This window comes from Pseudochaenichthys georgianus, chromosome 10, assembly GCF_902827115.2.
Source record: "Pseudochaenichthys georgianus chromosome 10, fPseGeo1.2, whole genome shotgun sequence".
Lineage (NCBI taxonomy): Eukaryota > Metazoa > Chordata > Actinopteri > Perciformes > Channichthyidae > Pseudochaenichthys > Pseudochaenichthys georgianus.
This window is the reverse complement of record NC_047512.1, coordinates 41,049,140-41,071,769: the sequence shown is the minus strand read 5'-3', so window position 1 is coordinate 41,071,769 and position 22,630 is coordinate 41,049,140. Positions and strand designations below refer to the sequence as shown.

General features: G+C 42.5%; 1 protein-coding gene across 2 annotated transcripts; it reads right to left on the bottom strand.

Moving 5' to 3' along the window:
• Positions 1-243: 243 nt before the first annotated feature.
• hars (histidyl-tRNA synthetase) lies at positions 244-16,073 on the bottom strand. Of its 2 annotated transcripts, XM_034092785.1 has the most exons (14): positions 15,897-15,985; positions 13,403-13,758; positions 13,000-13,089; positions 12,333-12,452; positions 9,023-9,118; positions 8,469-8,594; positions 8,261-8,368; positions 7,985-8,083; positions 7,399-7,492; positions 3,387-3,514; positions 2,989-3,252; positions 1,533-1,649; positions 1,040-1,186; positions 244-791 (listed from the first exon to the last, which is right to left on the bottom strand). In XM_034092785.1, exons 2-14 carry the CDS (start codon positions 13,490-13,492, stop codon positions 732-734), a joined length of 1,539 nt encoding a protein of 512 aa, XP_033948676.1. In that variant the 5' UTR covers positions 13,493-13,758; positions 15,897-15,985; the 3' UTR covers positions 244-731. The 2 variants fall into 2 exon arrangements, with proteins under 2 accessions (XP_033948676.1, XP_033948675.1); XM_034092784.2 differs by lacking the exon at positions 13,403-13,758 and having other exon boundaries at positions 15,897-16,073.
• Positions 16,074-22,630: the final 6,557 nt, after the last annotated feature.

Here is a 22,630-nt window from a genome sequence, read left to right as displayed (position 1 = left end):
CGCCGGCCAATCACAAAGCTTTGATGCGTTCAAGTGCATTATTCTGGCACAGGAAGATTTGTTATAGGACATTAACGATAAAACTGAATATTGTTCTTCTATTTTTAGACACATCTCGCGATCGACTGGGAATCTCCCCGCGATCGACTGGTTGGGCACCCCTGGTGTAAACCATAAATATCGTGTGGTGAATGATGGGAAGAAACCAGTAAAAAAGGGAAATAAATGGAGTATTTCGAACTGTAAACTTTGTTTCCAACTTTTATTCGGCAGCAAACAAGGTGTGCGTCAATTACACCCACCAAGCGGATCCTCAGAGGCTTAAAGCGTTGGCTTCGCCTCTACGCCACCTCAGTACAGTCAGTGAGAAACATCATATTGTTTGAAACCGAGAATGTCAGTGAACACAAGCTGCTGAGCACTGAGTTTATTTCAGACACCTGACAGTACAGCCATGGAACAGATGAAAGTGTTAGAAGCTGAGTTTACTCCAGCATGAGATGGTGCAGGGAGAAAGTACACGTCTTAAACAGAGCAGAGATGGAGCTGTAATAAATGTAGCAGCTTTGTAGATAATAATAACTGATCACAGCAGCTGCCTGTTATACAGTGCTGACACTGAAGGCATCATTGCTAAGCGTAACTTTCTCTGTTTCATGTTGCAAAGGAGTCTGTTGAAGAGTGTGTGCAGAGTCTGTTTGAAGGTGGCATGGGGGGGCAGGGGTTAACGTCTAGGCCTCAGAGGTCCTCCTCTTGATCTCAGCTATCAGATCTGCTCTGGATATATCAGCCTGTGGGGAGAGAGCAGACGGTGAGGTTAGTCCTGCAGCATCTCAGTCTTACGGCCCTGACACACAAACAGACACACACAAATATATTGGCCCTCAACCCCAAACTGCTCCCAATGGCCACTGAGTGTGTGAATGTGTGAGTGTGTCTCTGAGCCTGTATGGCTGACTCTGCATGATTGTGTGTGAATGGTTGAATGGTAATAAAAACATAATTTGGTATCATCTTTAATAAAGATGTGTTCAGGTACCTCCTCTCTGGTTGCCACGGCGCGCAGCTTCACCACCCCATCCTTCAGCTCCTGCTCTCCCAGGATGGCCACCAGGGGGATCCCCGAGTCCTCGCAGTACTGCAGCTGACTCAGCAGTTTGGGGTTCTTCTTGTAGATTACCTCTGCCTGGACACATACACAGCATTCAGTGTGACGACGAATAATACAAATAATATGTTTAAATGACAGCATGACAAATGTCAACTTTCCACACCAAAAAGTCCAGTCTAGTGCAAAGGTGATAGTAATACTTTTCAGAAATCAGACTCCAGACTTACGAAGCAACATTAAGCAAGGTTAGTGGAATCTGCAAATATAACACTAGTTCTCACACACACACACACACACACACACACACACACACACACACACACACACACACACACACACACACACACACACACACACACACACACACACACACACACACACACACACACACACACACACACACACACACACACACACACACCTTGATGCCAGCGTTCCAGAGCTCAGTGAGCAGTTTGAGTCTCTCCTCCAGCAGGTTCTTCTGAGCAGACACCACCATCACCTGAACCTCTGTGGTGCGGACCCTCTGTGCTGAGGCCTGAAACACACACACAGTTAGTGTGACAGCAACACACACACACACACACACACACACACACACACACACACACACACACACACACACACACACACACACACACACACACACACACACACACACACACACACACACACACACACACACACACACACACACACACACACACACACACACACACACTCTTAGAGCAGTGCTTCTAAAAGTGTGGACCACTGGTGGTCCGTGAGTATATTGGTAACATTTCACATATGAAATAAATAAATACATTTCAGTTTTCCGCACTCTCGCGAGAATATCTCCGCAATGGAGCGAGGTTAAGTTTCACTTTCGATTGCATGATATAGCCCAGCGCAACACCTTCATCACACATGTTGTCACCTGTTTGTACCATTTTCAGGCGATTTGTAATTTGTTCTAGAAAAACGATGCGTTTTTTTATATTTGTGGAGTTAGGTGGTCCGCGAGTGTTTTTTTATTGGTTAAGTCCTTGGTATGAAAAAGTTTGAGAAACACTGATTTAGAGTCTCGGGGTGCATTCACACCTAATGGTCCGCTCTCTGGTGCGCACCAGACCACAGTTTGTTACATTGTTTCCTTTCTCAGAAGGTTCGGTTTGCGTTCACACGGGCAAAACTCAAACGGACTATAAACTTTAAACACAAGTCATGTGATCGGAAATGCTGTTCAACCATTGGTCAGACATTAAGGGGGTAAATATGCAAATCCCGGCCATTTCTACCGGAGCCTCCGCCATGGAGCATCGGCACTTTCGGCAGGTTATTCTCATGCTGCTGTTAGTCTGGAGATCAACAGACACTAGCAGCCCGCGCATATGATTATATCATCAGACAACGTCCGTTAAAAAACATTATAACACATATAATGAGACGTTCTGCAGTAAGGAGGGCGTTTTATCGACGACAGGTGTTCTTAATGTTATGTAGTTGATGGAGCATTTTTACTTTACACGACACTGTTCAACACTTCATTCTGCTTCACTCTTTAACTAAACAACCGCGGATGTCTTGAAAGAATCTTTCGCTAAAGATTTTGAAGATATCCGCGTTCTTGTGACACGTAAATACTGCGCTTCCTATGTTTTGGTGCGGACTGCGTTCACACCAGCGATGAACCGCTCCAGAGTTCGCAAGCAAGTGCTCCGAGACCACCTATTTTAGCGGACCAGAGTCCGGTTGTTTAGTTCACTTCAGAGGTCTCGGACTGCGTTCACACCGACCCAAATGAACCGCACCAAGCGGCTAAACGCACCAGGGTTCGATTCAACCGGACTATACAAGGCAGGTGTGAACGCACCCTCACTCACTCACAGGATTACCTCGGCCTTCTGCTCCATGATGGAGAAGATCCTCTCGATGCCGATGCTGACCCCCACACATGGCACCTTCCTGCCCTTGGGGTCAAACATCCCCACCAGTCCGTCGTACCGGCCCCCGCCCGCTACGCTGCCCACGCTCACACTCTCCTCTGCACCAGAAGCATTCTGGGCTTCAGCAGCGATGCCCGCCTGAGTCAGAACCCCCTCGTAAATGATCCCTGTATAATAGTCCAGACCCCGGGCCAGACTCAGGTCAAACACCACCTGCACAGGATGGAGGAATGAAAAGGTAGCAGGTTAACAGAAGAGAGGAAAGTAGAAGAAATGATAAGGAGCTTTGACACATTGTTGACTCCAGTGAACAAAGTGAATGCTGGGAAATATATCAGGTGAGTCACCTTGTCCGTGACCTGGAACAGCTGCAGGTAGCTGAACAGCAGCTTAATGTCCGTCAGCCCCGCACAGGCCTGCTTACTCTGAGACATCTTCTGATCCTGCAGGAGGCGCTCTGCCAGCTCCATGCCACCTGCAACACAAACGCAGCTACATCAGCACCCACCCTGTGGAATAAGGTCCAGTACTCCCCCTCTTTAGTGTATAGGGGGCTCCATGAGATCAGCGCTGCTCATAATAAATCATAACCGTAATATATTTTCTTTTCATTCTTTTAAATTTAAAATATCAGAATACAGTACAGTAGTATCTATCCTACTGTATTTATGATTAATTTCAGATTTGTGTCTTATTGTAAAGGTTTATATTCTTACCTATTCCTGCAACTTACCTGCAACTTTTTGTCTATTCACCATTTTTTGCATTATTTTACGTCTTGTAATTGTATGTTTTATGTATCATATGTTGCATTGTTGGAGGAGCCTGGCGCACGGTTTAAGCGTGCCGTGCCAAAACGGCCCATTCTTGGGTTTCCACTAGGGGTAGTTCCGGCTAACGGGTTCTGTTTCACAGTTTTCTGGCACTCCAAAATCCAGGTTCTTTCCGGGCCAACAACCGGGCTGAGTATGCTAAACTAGTGAGAGAATCGCTGGCAAGGGGGCTACAACTACGACAAGATGAACATATTTGACCGTGATTTAATTTTAATACACGTTTAAAAAATGATGCCGAAGTAACAACACACTGATACCGGTTAGTAAAATCCATGAATTAATGCTTTGACAAGTCTGCAGACAGATGGCAGGCGAAAAACCTTTTAAAATACGTGTTTTCTGAATGGAGATCGGCTAAGCTAACACGTTATGCTCCGACCGTCCACACTCACAACAACGGCCTACAGACATAAATAAACCAGCGACTGTATTCTCCATGACACAGGCAGTCTGTGGTTTGAACTTGTTTAACTTTTGTCTAGTTTCTGAACAGATATGAGGAGCTGTGAGCTCTGAGTGCTAACAGCTAACGGCTGATGTTGGTTTTGTGGTTCTCATTGAAGATGACGTCACGGCTCCACCTACACTGCGTTACTATAGTTACTGCCCCAGTTCCTAAACTGTAATGGAAACGCAGCATAAAGTGAGCCTGTCCTACCACGGCCTAACTATACCGTACTAAGCCGCGCGAGGCCCTGCAGTGGAAATGCACCATTAGACCAGTGTTAATTTCGTCAACGAAAACTATGACGAAAAATGTTCGTCAACGACCTTTTTTATATCACTATAGACGAGACGATGACGAGCTAAAAATAGATTCTTGATAACGAAAACTTTGACGAAATGTATATTTAGTTTTCGTTGACGAGACGAGACTAAGGTGTTAATGGTGGACTATCGTTCAAAATGCAGGGTATTTCCCCCAATCGTCCGTCTTGTCTGTCAAAATGCATCTTACGTTTCTAACTTGCAATGTCATTATTTCCGCTCTCTTCACTCCAGAAGAGCGATCTCCCTGTGTCTCTCTGTGTGCGGGGGGCGGAGAAATGCACAATTTTCGACTTCCTTAACTCGTAGCTCTGTTGCCCCAATTACGAGTAACGTTATCACATCAGGTGTGCAGAGGTGGGAGAAGTACTCAGATCTTGTAGTTAAGTAAAACAATACCATAGTGTAGGAAGAGTTCCTCAAGTAAAAGTATTCTCATCCAAATATAGTGAAAGTAAAGACAGTAAAAGTAGTCGTTGTGCAGATTGGTCCATTTCAGAATAATATATATGATATGTTTTATAATGATTGATCATGAAAGTGTTCTCAAAGCTGGTGAAGGTGCAGCTAGTCTGAATGGCTTTGCAGACTGCAGGGCAGCTGGTGGATTTACTCCAGGTGGAACTAAAGTCTGATTCAACACTTGATTAGATTTACCATCATTCATCCAGATCTGTGAAGTAACTAAAGGGATTAAATACATGTAGTGGAGTACAAGTACACCATTTACCTATGAACTGTAGTGGAGTAGAAGTACACAGTAGGAAAACATTTAAGTACCTCAATATTTTACTCAAGTACAGTACAATATTTTTAACATAATTATATATATTTCATTTATTTCACATTTAAATAAAGCAATTAATTCGGTTAACAATTTGTTAGTTTTTCCCTTTAAAAAATAACAAAAAGTAAATACAAGAATACCGTTAAATTACCAGATCGATAAGCAGTATCGATAAGACTAGTAGTACCGTAGAAAACCTTAACGATACCCATCCCTAGATATTACACAAGTAAAGTGTTAAGAGAGTGAAATGTTGCTTTACGAATTTCAACACTTGATGCTGTCACCTTGATTCCAATGTCAGACACCTGTATTTGCCCCAACTGAATGAGTTTAAAGAGAGAAAACATTTGGACTAGAGGTGACTCAAATGTAATTTTTCATCGGCTAAAACTAGACTAAAACTTTGAGTTTTCGTCGACTAAAACTAGACTAAAACTTTTTGAGTTTTCGTCGACTAAAACTAGACTAAAACTATGAAGGATAGAAATGACTAAAATGTGACTACAACTAATAACCATTTTCGTCTACAGACTAAATCAAAAACAGCTGCCAAAATTAACACTGCATTCAGGGGCGGCGCCAGGGGGTATCTAGGAGTTGCAATAGCAACTCCAACAATTGGCCTAGCAACGGCTTAGCAACCCCAATGTTTTGATATGAAAATGTATCATATTTATACACATTCTCGCGGGCTGCGAGAATGTGTATAAATATGATTTTCGCGGGATCTATCAGGGGCGGGTCGTTGTAATTTACTGCGTGAACTGTTACTTGGCTAATTCTCAGTAGATCGAAAATGGAAACATTTCTCACAGTCACAAGTCAGCGTAAACGACCGCGTTCTCCAACGGAGCCGGTCCAACCGGACAACCCTGCTATCCACAAGGATCCCGATGTGCACTATGAAAACCGGGAGGATTGGGACCACGAAGAACAGGTGCCCCCGCCAACTGACCCGCTGCAACCGCAGCAGCAGGACCAGCTAGCTGCTACCACGAGCTGCAGTGGAACTAGCGCTGCTCGGCTGCTCCTCTCCGCACCGTGATGATCCACTGCCCTCATTTCCTCCACCCTGCTCTCTGCAGAGCTCCACTCCAGAATATACAAATTCTGCTAGTCAGTGATTCTCAGACACAGCGTCTCACCCTTTGAGCATCTCGGCAGAAATGAGCAGTCACTCCTCTCAGTTACAAATGGTCATTTTAAATGAATCAAGAATGTGTTGTATTTTCCGACATGGCGCATTGTTCGAGGCGTGCTGACAGTGAGATCTAACACGGGGAATTGTGAATGAGCAGAAGAGAACTGAGGAGGAGGAGGAGGAGGAGGAGGAGGAGGAGGAGGAGGAGGAGGAGGAGGACGACGACGACAGAATGAGGCCAGAGAGGAGGAAAAGTGCGTTATTTAGGCAATGTTGTTGGTGGGAGTTAGGGAGAGACCGCCCCTTCCAGGTGTGTGTATGTGTGTGCGTTTTCCGGTGTGTGTTACGTGAAAGAGTGTTACACTATTGATTGGTTCTGTAAATAAAGAGAACGTTTTCGACATTGAAGGCTTGAGTGATCTTGAATAGCGGTGAACGCTACAATATGAACAGGCTCGTGCTTGGCCCACTGGTATTGTTTGTTTATTTTGAAAATTAACTAGCAACGCCGTGCTGTCATATAGCAACTGCTAAGCTACTGCAGCAAAAAAGTCCTGGCGCCGCCCATGACTGCATTAGACTGAAGAGTTTCACTGCCAAAGCTACGCTCTAGCTAATGTGCTTATACATGCAAACCTTTGAAACAATGCCATTCAGAAATTCCAACATGCCTTTTTTGGTCCAGGAAAAGGCCCAAAACTAGATGCTGTCTGATATGATACCATAGGAGAAAAACCATAGCTCCAATAATCTCATGAACCCCTGTTTGGAGTGAATACTTGACTGACAACATGTCACTGATGTCTGTGAGTTGGGAGTCTCACCCTGTAAACTGACGTACTCCCCGATCTGGTCCGCAGCCTCCTCTGAGAGACCCTTCTCACTCACCATCTCCTTCCTCACTTCCTCCCACGACATCTGGGTTCAAACAACATAAGGAGATATTGATGAATGACAGAGAAGGTGGAAGAAAACAGGGTTAAACCCGTTTGTCTCATTATAGCGACATTTTAGCATGCTCTACAATATGTGTACATGTCCTTCTTGAGAACTGAGTTCATAAAAGCTGAGTATTTGCATAGGAGGGCTGCATAATTAATTGTAATAACAATATGGACTAGTACACTATTCAACTTACAGGACATATATTATTGAATACTTGTTAAAGTAAGTATTGTGGAGCCGCAGGGATACCCCAGCCTGCAAATCGTATTCTACTTAACAATACATATTGTTTGGTCCAGATCCTCAAAAGAAAAAGCCCATAACCATTGTTTCATTTTATATTTCAAATGTTATGAGAATTGGGATGCAAAAGGATCAATCCATTCAGTATCGTTTATCATATGGCCATTTTAGTGGCAAAATCATCTCAATAGGTTTTTCTTTTCCACATGGTGCAGCACACACCTTGTCCAGTTTATCCACTGTTGAACAGATGGTGCGGAACTTGTCGCCTGGAACACCGCACACAGCGAACATCCCGTCCAGGATGCGTCTGTCGTTCACCTGCACACGGAGGACGTGGTTATCACAGTCAGAAAACCATTATGATTCCCACAGTGGGAAAAACTAAATAAGTAGCAGTCTTCTGAAGAGAAAAATGCATACTGCACATCAGAGTGATTTCCACTCGTCGTATCTGCGGCTTCCCGATAGCCATTTCCCTGAATCGATGGGACTAACCTTGATCCGGAAGTCTCCGATGTCCAGCTCACTGAGGATCTCGTAGACGATCTTCAAACACTCAGCGTCTGGAATCATGGCGTCATACTGCCCTGCGATGTCAAAATCCTGAAACACACACACATTTGCATAAAACTAGGTCAGCTTTTAAAGATCTGACAGATCCTCCGGTATGCGGTCGTGGTGCGTATGTTTCAAGATGACTCACACACTGGTAGAACTCTCGGTAACGTCCCCGAGTCATGGCGGGGTTGTCACGGCGATACACTTTAGCGATGTGGTAACGCTTGATGTTTGTTATCTTGTTCATGGCCAGGTAGCGAGCGAAGGGCACCTGAAGGACGGCAGGTCAAGAACAACACTCTGCTTTGAGGACTAGGCTAAGTTAATGCAGCACCAACATACGAGACAAATACAATTGTTCAAATTAAAAAGCAACCTTTGTAACAAAACAACAAAAAAATGATAAAGGGAACATCTATATTTCATAAATAAATGAAAGTAAACTCATGTGATAAAGGACACATTCTTAACGTGCACAATCACACCCCGTGTCCTCCTGATTAGTAACAGGATATTGAAACATCCATTGTTGAGAAATGAATGTTGCTCGACTGTTAGAAGCATCTTGCTTGTTTGATCATGAATGTGTTACATGATAAAACATTTAGAGGCAACACAAAGTGAACCCTCAGTTCAGCAGATTAATGATCCCTTATATAATGAAACATCCATGTGAATATGGTGCAGTCGGCAGGATACAGTGAGGTCATATCTGAGGGACAGCAGCTCGCCTCCTTGGTCCTTCAGGTCGTAGATGAGCTTCGAGTCTTCTCCATACTTTCCTGTCAACGTTTCCTACAGCACAGAATCACAAGATCACATGACTCAAATCTTTATGTGTTCAAAGTGTGCAGCTAATCGTTGTCACGTGATGTCACGGGAACGCCCACCTGGAGGGCATTCCACCACAACCAGCACTCATCTTTACCTCATAGTGAGTCAAAGGTCAGATGGTTTATAATAAGACACACCAAGTAGAGAGGAGACCAGCTTGGCCGTGTCTTTTGCAGTATGGAGAGGTGGGGGGGGGGGGGATTCCTTCAATTAGACGTGTGAGCACACTTCCCCTAAACCTGACAAATAGCACACCTGTCATGTAACACCAACTCCTCCTTTTCCAGTGTTACATGATCTAAAAATGGAGAAGTGAAGGTGTCCTAAAACCTCGATACATGTCAACATTTCCAGTTCCCTCTGTCAAACATTAAACCGTTTTTGGACTTGGCTTTGGTAAAACGCATGAAATAAGGTGGTTAACACGAGCTGAAGAGATGTTCACGTTATGTCCTTTAGTGATGTGTCGGTCGCGAACGAGACGATTCTTTTGAACGGCTCTTTGGTACGAACGAGGGGAACCGAGTCGTACTTGGTGAGAGCAGTTCTTTTTATCGTTCAATCGTTAGTCCGCACTCACTGCCTGCCAAAATCCACTCACCTTTTAAAGAGCTTGATTTTGTTCCCCACACGTATTCTGTGAAGACCCGCCCCTACTCTGATTGGTAGGTTTCAGCACGAGGAGTGAGATGGGGTGGGTCTAACGCAGTGCTTCTCAAAGTGTGGTCCGTGTCCGTGAGTATATTGGTAACATTTCACATTATAAATAAAAAGTTTTCCGCACTCTCGCGGGTATATCTCCGCAATGGAGCGAGGTTCAGTTTCACTTTTGATTGCATGATATAGCCCAGCGCAACACCTCCGTCACCTGTTTGTACCATTTTCAGGCGATTTGTAATCTGTTGTATGTGTTTTTGGATATTTGTGGAGTTAGGTGGTCCGCGAGTGTTTTTTTATTGGTTAAGTGGTCCTTGGTATGAAAAAGTTTGAGAAACACTGGTCTAACGGAATACGCGAGAGAGAAGTCATAACAAGTGGTACAGGACAGGTAGACGACGTGTTTTCCACATGGAAAATGAGCCAAACGCGAAAACGCAGCAGCATTTGTAAAGGCAAAACATCCTTTAAAGCAGGGTCAACAAATAATCTCCATCGCCACTTAAAAACACAGTATCTAATATTAAGAGTTGCGTGAAATTCAGACACGGCAACTTTATTAACTTGACACATAGAGGGTAAATTCAAAGTAGTACATTCACTGACATGAATGACATGGATATGGCGCCACCTTGTGTCATGTTTACAATGCAGATTATTGACATTAGGTCTGGCAATACAGTCAATAATTATCCTGGTGATTATTTTGCAGATAAACCCCGCCCCCTTTAAAAAAACAGCTCTTTTGAACGGCCCTTGAAAGGAACGGAGCCATAAGGTCCGGCTCCCTTCAAAGAGCCACAATTCCCATCACTAATGTCCTTAGACATCAAATACGTCAGTAAACGCAGCACTGGGGAATTTTAAAGTCTGTTTCTAAAACATAGCTTCAGTGTGCCAAAACGTACACGTCCCACCGTCCGGGACGTGTACTTTACAATATCGAAGTAGATGTTTCAATTGACTTGTCCGGCGGACAAGTGACGTTTTTCACCCTGATTTATTGACAAATTATTGATAAATTCAGTTTACAAAAGGCAGAACTCATTCGCAAATTGTCCGTGTTCGCCATTGTTCGTTTAGCAATGTTAGTTTCGGTTCTGCTTGTCGATTCATAAGGAAATGCATCTCGCCGCTTTCTGTACAGTTAGACCGGGATTAATAAGAGTTGTGAGGACAGGGGGCGGAGGCCGAGCCCCGCAGCTCTCTCTCTCTATGCTCCGTATCAGCTGATCGCTGCATCTCAGTCAGTCAGTCAGTCGTGAGCAAAGTCAGCGTTTTAGCTCCTATGTTGTTAATATTGACCACCATTTCCTTTATGAAGTGAAGCAGCCTCCCTGTCTGTGTCCTCGCGCTGTCCTCACATGTCAGGGATGTCAGTATTGTTTATGAAGCAGGGTATAGAAAGTACATTATTGAAATGAAAATACTATTTATTTACTTTTACAAACAGTGAGCAGCTGGGCAGCTGCAGCATGTGTATTGCAGGACATGTGTAAGCGTGCAAGCGTCTTTGAGTTGTAGAAAAGCGCTAGGCCTATAGGCTATAAATATAATGTATTATTATTAGGTTATGTCCTACAGTATGTGTTGGACATGTGTGGTTGGACTCTGTCTCACAGGCAGGTTGCAGTGTCACATCAGAGGAGACTGGGCCAATTGTACATTCTCAAACTGCACCACTTAGAACTAACTAAACAATGCAGAGATTATTTTTATATAATTGTATTCAATAACCGTAAGAAATTAAACAGTATGAAGTGATTTGTAAATAGGAATAATTTGACTTAATGTTTTCATAACTATATTTTTCTCCCAGTTTGTCATGGGACTTATTTTGACCCTCTCAAAGAACCGGAATCGAAAAGCAGAACCGGAATCGTTAAAATCCAAACGATACCCAACCCTATGTGTGATGCGGTAAAATCTTACCGCTCACTTACGTTAGCGGTGTCGTAAAAACCGTGGGAAAATGTAAAATACGATGGCGAAGAAGAAGATTCCAGTGGCCCCAATTTTCGTCCATTCTGGACAAGTGAAAAATGTATTCGGACAAGTCAATTGCCAAACTCACTTGTCCATGGACAAGTACTCTCTAAAAACTTTTTCTCCCACTGAGCTGGGTGGTGGTGACGTGAAGTCATGCATTTTGTTTATAGCTTAATGTTAGCTTTTTACTTCTGGAGAATGCAATTATGCTTTAAAAAAAAATCACAAAGTGATGTTAATATGAAAAATATCAGATCTTGTTTTCTGCAATATTCCAAAATCCAATGGCAACAAATCACATTGTTTTATGTTGAGGTAACAAGTGAGATGCTTACTTCAGGGTCAGCACACAAAGATACGTCATCACTGCACTACTCTCTGATCCTGCCCTTGAGAGGATAGATTCTGACATAAAGGTCAACAGGTACCATGGACACCATTAGACAGGCTTGTGCTGTAGCCATGCAATTCTTCATGTTAGCCGCCATGTTTTTGCTTGCCAAGAGTGAGCGGTGATGTGAACATGTACCTTTAGTTCAAAAACAGGTGTGTCGATGGTCTCTGCACCGTGCCGTTTGAAGCAGCCGAGGATGGTGTTGAACACTTTTTCTCTGATGGCCATCTGCTTGGGGTTGTAGTCCCTCGTTCCCTGATAGAGAAACACATTTGCTGCATTTAAATCGTGATGATGACTTTTTAAATGTTTTAAAGAACTCTGTCAATTAGGCGTGCATCGATCAGCAGGGTTGTAGTGCTGAGGTCGGCGGGTAAAACTGAGAAATGTTGCCTTCAAGGTCACGGCTCTATTACTATACTAGTGATGGGAAGCTCATGTAAACAGCATGTGAGACAGCCATTGTTAGCTTTGTGGGCTTTAACTACTATGTTATGTTATAGACCTCCATGCTGGGGGGTTTGAGGGCTACATGTATTATGTTACAATACATTAACAGTGTGATGGTGCTCTGTGCTTTTCTGATATTTCGAAGAAAGTTAATAACAATCTATGGATATAGCTGTATACAATTTTCAAATGTATTTTTTCCCATGCCAGATTGCAACTTTATACCTTTAAAATGGCATGTGTTTCTCCATGTACAGATAGGTTTTAAAGATTCAAAGATACAAATCATATTAACAACATATTGCTGCAGTGCTCTGGTTGTGTGTTTGAATGCAACAGAACTACGTCTTACCTTTGCCGTCTTGAGAACAAACTGGTGTTTTCCATCATCTCCTCCGATCTGAGCCTTCAGCTGCAGCAGTTTGGAAACCTCTTCATCGATCTGTAATACACACACAACAACTGTCAACACTTACTGTACAAGGTTTCATACATCACATACTGAACTGATCAACTAAAGCAAATTCAAATCTGCTCAAAGATTGAAAGTCAAGCGTCTGAGAAATACACAGCTCAGTTTGCCTGGATGTCAGAGGGCTGATGGAGGGGCAGACCGCTGCATCAGAGCCAAAGTAACAACGTTTTTCTATTCATTTATTTGATCAGGAATCGAATACAAATAATTGATTCCAATAGTCGTAAAAACACCGGTCAATCCCAACAACATTTTATTTCACACAGATCCATGAGCCTACCTGAGCCACAGTGATCCCAGGGAAAGAATGCAGAGTTCGGACACGCATCGCAGGCCGAATCAGACCCGAGCAAGCACGAACACACAACATGGCCGGAAAGAAATAAGTCCAATAATTGGACAGGCAAAAGTTCAGGAGTGCATCATGGGAACAGCAGTGTTCAGTGGTGTCGTACAGGAACAGCCAATCACAACGGTCGGTAGAGGTAGATCCAGGAAGTGAGTTGATCAGTAATGTCCAGGGGGGTTGGGTTCAGCAGTGAGGTAGATGATGGTGAAGAAGGGGGGGGGGGGGCAGGCCGAGGTCATCCGGGGTTAGCAGGAAGAACAGGAGAAAAGTGGTAAGCAACCCTATCACTGGGGCAGGGCATGACGCCGCATCATCATCATCATCATCATCATCATCACAGCGTGGAGGATAGAACATGAGATCACATGAGAGCGAGTCAATCAAAGAGGCCAGCCAACACACACACACACACACACACACACACACACACACACACACACACACACACACACACACACACACACACACACACACACACACACACACACACACACACACACACACACACACACACACACACACACACACACACACACACACACACACACACACACACACACACACACACACACACTGCTCTGACCCTAAAACCCAATCTACATGTCGAGTACATTCAGTGTTTTTAGGGGTATCATTTAACTCTTGTGTGGTCTTACTATGAACTTTTGTCCTCTCGGTTTGACTATTTATAAAGCATGTAGTAGAAATAATCAAATCTGTGTTACACGTTTAACGCAACTTTATACCTACTAATTATCACATGTTTTACTCTTCTTTTTTAAATGTATGGTCAATAGACCTTATTTACACAAAATCAAACCTAATTTCGGAGTTATAACAATATTTTTCTTCTGACCGCAGAAGACCCCAGAAGCTATACATTTGAAGTTTAACTACACTTCTGTGATGACTTTAGGTGTAATGTGGAATTAGCTGCTTCACTTTCAGGGGCCTTGTAATGTGTAAACTGGTTTACAGTCACACAGCCATGTTATTAGTAACTCCTGTTCTTTGTCCACTATAACAAGAAATGTCTGAGAAAGAGGCGTATGGAACTTTCCACTTTCACTTTCCATAACCACTGCTTGTTTTGCTGAATTATGTCCTGAGGTTAGACCCTTTGTGGGCTCAATGACATTTTGCCAGACAAAACAGCAAATACATCAGACCAAACTAGACAAATAGTAACAGAGAAACATGGTGCAAACACTTACTGTAGCAATGCTTTAAGGTTTTAACGTTTTATTTGAAGTGAGGTTTATCTCACTTTAAATTCAAAAACATGCTGATACCTCCTCTGTGATGCATGGCAGATTATTGGAGGAACCAGTACTTAAATTGAGATAAAACTGGTACAGACTAGGATATATCTTTATTAGTTATCTTTGTGCCGGCTGATAATAAAGTATCAAACTATTAAGTGATCACAGGCAGTGGTGGAAAAAGTATTCTGATTCTTAACTAAGTACCGCATCGAGAATGATACTAAATCAAAGTAATTAAGTATGATTAGGAACATATACTTAAAGTCTCGGGAGTAAGTAAGTACTCATTGCAGAACAAAATATTTTAAAGCAAAAGCAGCAAATCTTGACATTTAAGAAGTTGGAACTGTGAAATATTTTTTACTAAAAACTTCTTAGCAAAATTGCTCCAAATAGATTTTGTGTTGACCCACTAATGGTTGGAGTTACTTAAGCACAGTACTTGAGTAAATGTACTTAGTTACTTTCCACAGTTTCCTGAACATGCTGATGACACTTGCCTGTAAATTATTGCATCAACTAACAAAATAGCTAGCTGGTCGACAAGCCGAAGGGAGCGGTAAGCCATTACATTTGGGGCATGTTAAAGCTAGCAGTTAGCCAATTCGGCTATCATGTAACACTGGTAGGAACAAAGTGAGAAGCAGTCCCTTCTACCTGAAATACAGTACTTTTAGGCAGCTGGTGTGATAGCTGAACAAATGCTGGTCAAGTATGGCCCAAGCTTTAAGCTCGGTTTATACCTATACATATGGCCCTAACTTAGACCAATGTATTACTGACTCACTTGCGCCGTACACTACAACACGATAGTTTTTATAAATGTTTGGTCTTTTCCAATTGATTCGGTAGGCTATATAAATTACGTATTTTGTATTTTTTAAATATCTGCCAGGTTGTATCATGTGGGTTTCATTACACTTAACCGTAAGCTAACACAATGAATGCTTCACAGAAGTGACAGTCCTGGTCAATTTTTCCGAAAAGGTCCCGTACATTTAATGGTGTTGGTCAGTGCGGGTTACTAGTCAGCTCTTCAGTTAGTTTATGTAGCGGTATCTTTGGCTGGCTAGCATCCCTGCTCTGTTCCAGCCCAACATGACATGCTGTTCACCGCATGCTAACAGCTCGCACACAGCACACCTCACTGAGATACTGACCTGCTCTTTGCTAGCCTTCTCTGACTTCAGCTTCCGCACCACTTCACCTTGGACTTTAATCGCTTCTTGTATCTGTGCCTTGTCTGCCATGACTTTTCATTAATGGATTTGCACCGCTACTGAAACCACCGGCAACCCCGCTGCTGGCAAGGCTATGGAGGTATAGGCCGGAAACGATACACGTAATACTTCCGGGTAATAATTTCGAAGTAAAATCCTTATACTTAAAGTTATCATTCTAGAGATAAAAACAAACAATCGAACAAAACAAACCAAAAAATGCTATGAAAACCCCCATACCCTTAAGAAATATCACATAGAGTGGCGAAGTCACGCCCATCTACTTCCTTATTTCGGAAAACATTATGCATTGAAGTCAATGAAGAGAGAAAACTTATCTTTCGATCCCGTTTGAATTGTGCCATGAATTACACATATGATGTATGTCAATCTTAAAAAATCATTTCCATGTCAAAAAAGTCACAGCTTGTCGTAAAACTGTTGAAATATAAGACTATGAAAAATACGCAACTAGAAAGACTACAAATCCCAAGGGATGTCATAACTGTTGTTTTTATTGGGTTCTTTTATTTGAGGTTAAGTACATTGTCAGAATAAGTGAGAAATGGATTTAACTTCTGTTAGACAATTATTGAAATATTGAATAAATATTTACTGTGAATGTATGCAAAAATGTATGGCATATGGCTGTCTAACAGAAGTTAAATCCATTTCTCACTTATTCTGACAATGTACTTAACCCCAAATAAAAGAACCCAATAAAAAGAGTTGTTAAATAATAGTGAAGTCACGTTGTAATAACAATAACTCATCTCTCTCTCGTTTTATTTGTCAGCTTTGCCAAAAGCCACTGTGTCAAGTGTCCTTCTTGAGTTGCCGTCCGGAGTTGTCCAATATGGCGGACCATCTCGCACATGCGCAGTACAGATCGGGCAGGGGGATGAGGGCTGTCACTGTCACTACCCGATCCGTCCCCCTGCCCGATCGGTACTGCGCATGTGCGAGATGGTCCGCCATATTGGACAACTCCGGACGGCAACCCAAGATGTACACTTGACACAGTGGCTTTTAGCAAAGCTCAAAAGAAAAACCGAGAGATATGAGTTATTGTTATTACAACGTGACTTCACTATTATTTAACAACTCTTTTTATGGGGTTCTTTTATTTAGGGTTAAGTACATTGTCAGAATAAGTGAGAAATGGATTTAACTTCTGTTAGACAGCTATCATACTGAATACATATTTACTGTGAATGTGTGCAAACATGTATGGCATATGGCTGTCTAACAGAAGTTAAATTCATTTCTCACTTATTCTGACAATGTACTTAACCCAAAATAAAAGAACCCAATAAAAAGAGTTGTTTAATAATAGTGAAGTCACGTTGTAATAACAATAACTCATCTCTCTCGGTTTTTCTTTTTGAGCTTTGCTAAAAGCCACTGTGTCAAGTGTCCATCGTGGGTTGCCGTCCGGAGTTGTCCAATATGGCGGACCATCTCGCACATGCGCAGTACCGATCGGGAAGGGGGACGGATCGGGTAGTGACAAGGGGGACGGACCAAGCCCCCAGGAAGTGCGCCGGACTCAGATGAAAATATTCGTGGTGGCCAAACGGTGGTACTGCACATCCGTTTGGTTGCCAGGCCCGGAAACACTTTTTCCTATTGACTTACATGGGGAAAGAGTGGTCTGTAAATCGTTGGATAATTTTTTTTAAACTAAATAAACTACCCAGTATGAACACTTGTATAGCCCATTATGAACGCGCATCTAACCCACGGGACCGTGCCCCCCTGCACGTTCATGTTACGTGTTCAGCACTACATGCCACATGCGTTTACCTTTACCCATGGATGCACAATAAGAACGGACCCATATCGCCTTACTGCCAGCCCACGGAGCTGTAATAATGGATATATTGCACATGTTTGCTGTAATTCATCATTTGTAAAATATTATACTACATGGGCTGTATGATTAAATCTTGTACCGTAAATGTTGTATTAAATAAAGTTAATATTACCGACGTTAGATTAACGTCCCTGTAGCTTCTTATTGCACTAAGAAGCTTATTGCACTGTGTGTGTATATATATACACAGTGCAATAATTATTTCATGCTAAATGAAGCTCTGTTGCTTGGATATCACTAGATCTTGTTACAGCGTAATATAAGTAGGCATACATTACGATTGATGTGTACATTAGCATAATGACTAGCTAGCCGCTAGCTGCTAACTGCCGCCTCGTTAATATCAAATCCATGATAACAACAATCCATTACCATGCTGTCATGAACGTGCGGTGCTGTTACGTGTACGCAAATTGACGTGCTTTATGTGAACGAGCATTTTGGTTAAAGTTGCGCATGCGCTATGAGCGTACATACGGGTACTTCTCAGGCATGCCGGGTAATCTGTGACGTTTCGCTCTCTCAAAAGTTGGGCCATTTTATCATCATGCGCCAATGAGCAACTCTCATAGGAATGAATGAGGCCCCGCCCAAGCCCCCAGGAAGTGCACCGGACTCAGATGAAAATATTCGTGCTGGCCAAAGGGCGGTGCTACACTTCCGTTTGGTTGCCAGGCCCGGAAACACTTTTTCCCATTGACTTACATGGGGAAAGAGTGGTCTGTAAATCGTTGTAAATAGTTCCTCTGGAAAGCTTATCTCTCCTGCCAGAGCCCCTCCCCAATGTATGATGAAATATTGTTGAACTGACAAAATGATATATAAACTGTATGCATCTTTCACTCGTTGCGCACTCTCTCAGGATACTTTGTGTTCTGTTAGACCTGTGTCTTTGAGGCCTCAAATAAATAACCAGATCCAAGACGACTCTGTCTGTTTCACCATTTATTGTTTGATACTTCTGACTTGTATATCTCCGCAGTATCTGTTCTTAAGATTTCCATAACAATAATTTTTCTAAACTAAATAAACTATGAACACTTGTATAGCCCTTATTATAAACATTCGTTCCTCAAGTTGTAATAATGTGCTAATAACGTTATTCTGAGAGTTATTTCCCTCTGCATTATGAACGCGCATCTAACCCACGGGACCGCGCCGCCCGGCACGTTCATGTTACGTGTCCCGACCAATCAGAGCACACTGTGCTCACAGGGAGGGTGGGGGCTGGAGCTATTGGAGCTACAAAGAGCCGTTGAAGGCAGGGAGTGACTGTCGTACTTATTAAACATCCATGTTGTAGTCCCAGGGCTCTCGACTAACTTTTTTCACCATCCTCCCGGAACCGTCCCGAAATACAATCTAAGCCGTCCCGAAATTAATGTGGACCGTCCCGATTTTAAAATATTAGTTTTTCTACATTATCATTAGTTAAAATCATTCAAAGTGACCTTTAACATAAATAAAACATCATACAAATCATTAGATGATAATTCATCAACCTTTTTATTTGAGTAAATCAGTCAATCACATAAACAAAGGCCAAATATATTTAAACAAACACACAAACGAGAAAATTACTCTAATATTGAATCCAATCAAGTCCCATCCAATTAACATAAACATCCAACACTCTGTCCTGAAGACAGAACCCAGAGTAACCACTAACCAGGATGACAGTCTGTAACACAGTCAGGAGACCTTTACAAACTGCCCCGCCCCCTCGCACACAGACGGGAGAGAGAGATCTCGTCTGGATTGGAAAGCTCGAAAATACATCATAGACACATGTTGTAGTCTTAATATTGCATATTAGAAACGGAGTTGGCGAAACTAAAACTGCGATATAATGTTTATGTATCAATAATACATAAGACATATATTTTTTAAATGTCTCCAGTGCCGATAAAAAGTCCGATAACGTCGGAGCTTAACGTTACCACTGTCTTTAATAATTCCGGTCTGGGGCCCGTTTAATACCGGGGCTCGGTACCCATCCCTACATGGGGAGAGGCACAGCATATTGCTAAGGACTAAATACGATGGAGGGTTCTCTTCTCAGCCTTATCACCCATAGGGGATGAAGAGGAGTAAGTAAATAAAGAGGCTGGCGCTCCAGGGTCTGGTTCTGCTGTGCGTTTTTGTGATTAATGGTAAAACATTTCAGAATTCCTCCACGGGATGCCATTGTCATTGTACATCACTCAACCCGCGAAATACTCACACTCAGAGCCATATAATAGATATATGGCGCTGCACACACTCAGTACATAGCTAGACCCGCAAATTTGCGGGCCAGGAATTTGCGGGCACAGCTGTAGCTACGTACTGTGTGTGTGTGTGTGTGTGTGTGTGTGTGTGTGTTTGTGTGTCTATTTCGCGGGTTGCTAAATGTTTTGTGTGTGTTTATGTTGACAAGGAGGTTTAATAACTGTGTGCTACACAAAACGTGCAGTCGGTTTCATTTTCATCGCCGTTTGTAGTAGAGTTAGCAGCGTATTTTTATTTTAACTCTCGTCCCAAATTCGTCCCAAAATTATTTGTTATCCTCCCCGACACCATTTTTTCGACGACGGGACGTCCTTAAGCTCGAGCCCTGTGTAGTCCGCTGTATAGAAAACTGTAGTTTCCATAGTTTCCCCACAGCAGCAGACGCACATTCATGACGTCCGCCGGCGCATCATAAACACGTCGGATAGTGAAAGTGCATTCGGATTCTCTAAAGTACCGCAGTCTCTTCTCCTAAGTCCTTTTGAATTCTCCTATCCACTATCCCTTAACCCCGTGACGTTTCACTCAGAGGTCAAGGAATAGGAGATAGGGTTAGAACTCAGGAGTTGATTTTTGGATTATCGGAATGCAACCCAAGTCGGACAAAATGTCTAACCATCATGCAACACACTAGCAAGACGTTGATCGCAACTGCGCAGGTCTCGCTTGTCTCAAACAAGCCTATAATCTATCTATATGGCGCTGGCTAAGATAAGATAACTTTAACAAGATGCCTGTGTGCTTAGTACCAGGTTGTTATCATACCAGCAATGGGTCTTGCTCGTTCTTTCGCTTCCCGTCTGATGAAAGGACCAGGAGTGGCTGGACCAAGTTAGCTACCTTGCTAGTAGCTAACATTAGTTAGCATTACAGCCTTGTCATTTTTATTAGCCTTAACATGAAGTAACATTAAGTAACCCAACATGTTAAACAGTAAGAGTAGTAGTCATATTTCGTGAACCCTTTGAAGAGTAAATGTGTTACTTCACAGTTTTACGACACATCTTTTTTTTTTTTACTTGCAAAATTGTCTTTTAAATTGACAAACATCATATGTGTACTTCGTGGCACAATTCAAACGGGATCGAAAGATAATCTTTCTCTCTCCATTGACTTCAATACATAATTTTTCGGAAATAAGGTCCCATGGAGGTCCACCGGAAGGGGAGGGACTTCGCCACTCTATTGACTTGACTTCAATACTTCATTTTTCCGAAATAAGCTCCCATGAAGGTCCACCGGAAGGGGAGGGACTTCGCCACTCTATCCACACGCCGCTCTTTGTAGAGCGCTGTGTCAGTGCTTCATTATCAAATCCATTCCACTTGCTTATTGTGAGAATGCCCAAATCAATAAAATTCCGCACCATGTTTTCACTGCTACTTTGTACCAAGGCAGATTCTCAGAGCCGTACACATGAGCTGTACACATGCTGCATTTTTTGCGTAGCTGTGTCTTTAGTTTTAAGCCCAGTGGCGATCTGTTCATCTGTCATATCATACAATAAAGCCATCGAAAAGAATAGGATACAGCATAAAAGTTATTCTGGGTCTTTGTGTGTCATAGCTTGGCTGTGTTTGTGTGTGTGGCACGATGAGCGCATTTTGTGTGAGCGAGCGAGAGAGTGAACGAGAGAGCGCTAACATACATAAGGAGTTGTTTCTGCAACAAGGAAGAGAAGAGCTCTCTCCTGTCAAATCTTATAACATCAGCTCAGCGAGGGAAAGGACTCTCTGAGTGTTTAGATAGTTAACTTTAGTCTAAGTTATATCATGTAAACAAGTATTTCCAAGGCACACCTTTTATATGATCATTATACAAAATAAGAGAATAACAGGTATGAAATAATTCCAACTCATACTATAGGACAATAAAACAAAAATACAGTTTAAAAGGGGAGTGATTTTATAAAATATGCATAAAGAAAAAGTAAGTCTGCTTTAAACAGTTCTGTTTCACATGGGTGTTGAAAGATGTATCCATAGATGTAGTCCCTAATTTTGGTCTCAAAGTGCACCAGATAGATGCATTTCACTTCAACATTTAAAAAAAAATCTTCCCGGGGGAGCATGTCCCCGGACCCCCCTAGAGGAGGTGAGGTCCACCACCTGCCCACACCCCCCGTCAAATTGTCCCACCCACATTGAGGATGCTTCCTACACCCATGAGTGATGAGAATTATGGCTCTTTGAAGGGAGCTGGATCTTATGGCTCCGTTCCTTTGCGAGAGCCGTTCAAAAGAGCAGTTTTTTTTAAGGGGGCAGGGTTAATAGGTTTATCTGTGAAATATACCTTTTATAATTCAATCAAATATAGCCCTGTTTTGACTAATGATTTATATCTGTGCACATATATCACTATTCAATACATCCTTTGTGCTGAAGTATTCAAAAGTAAGAAAGAAAAATTCATTGCATTTACAGTCCCTTGTAACTCTCTGATTGCAGAACCATGCAACAACAACAAAAAGCAGATAGCAACACCAATACAAACTGACAACAAATCTTTGCTGTGCCTAAAAATAATC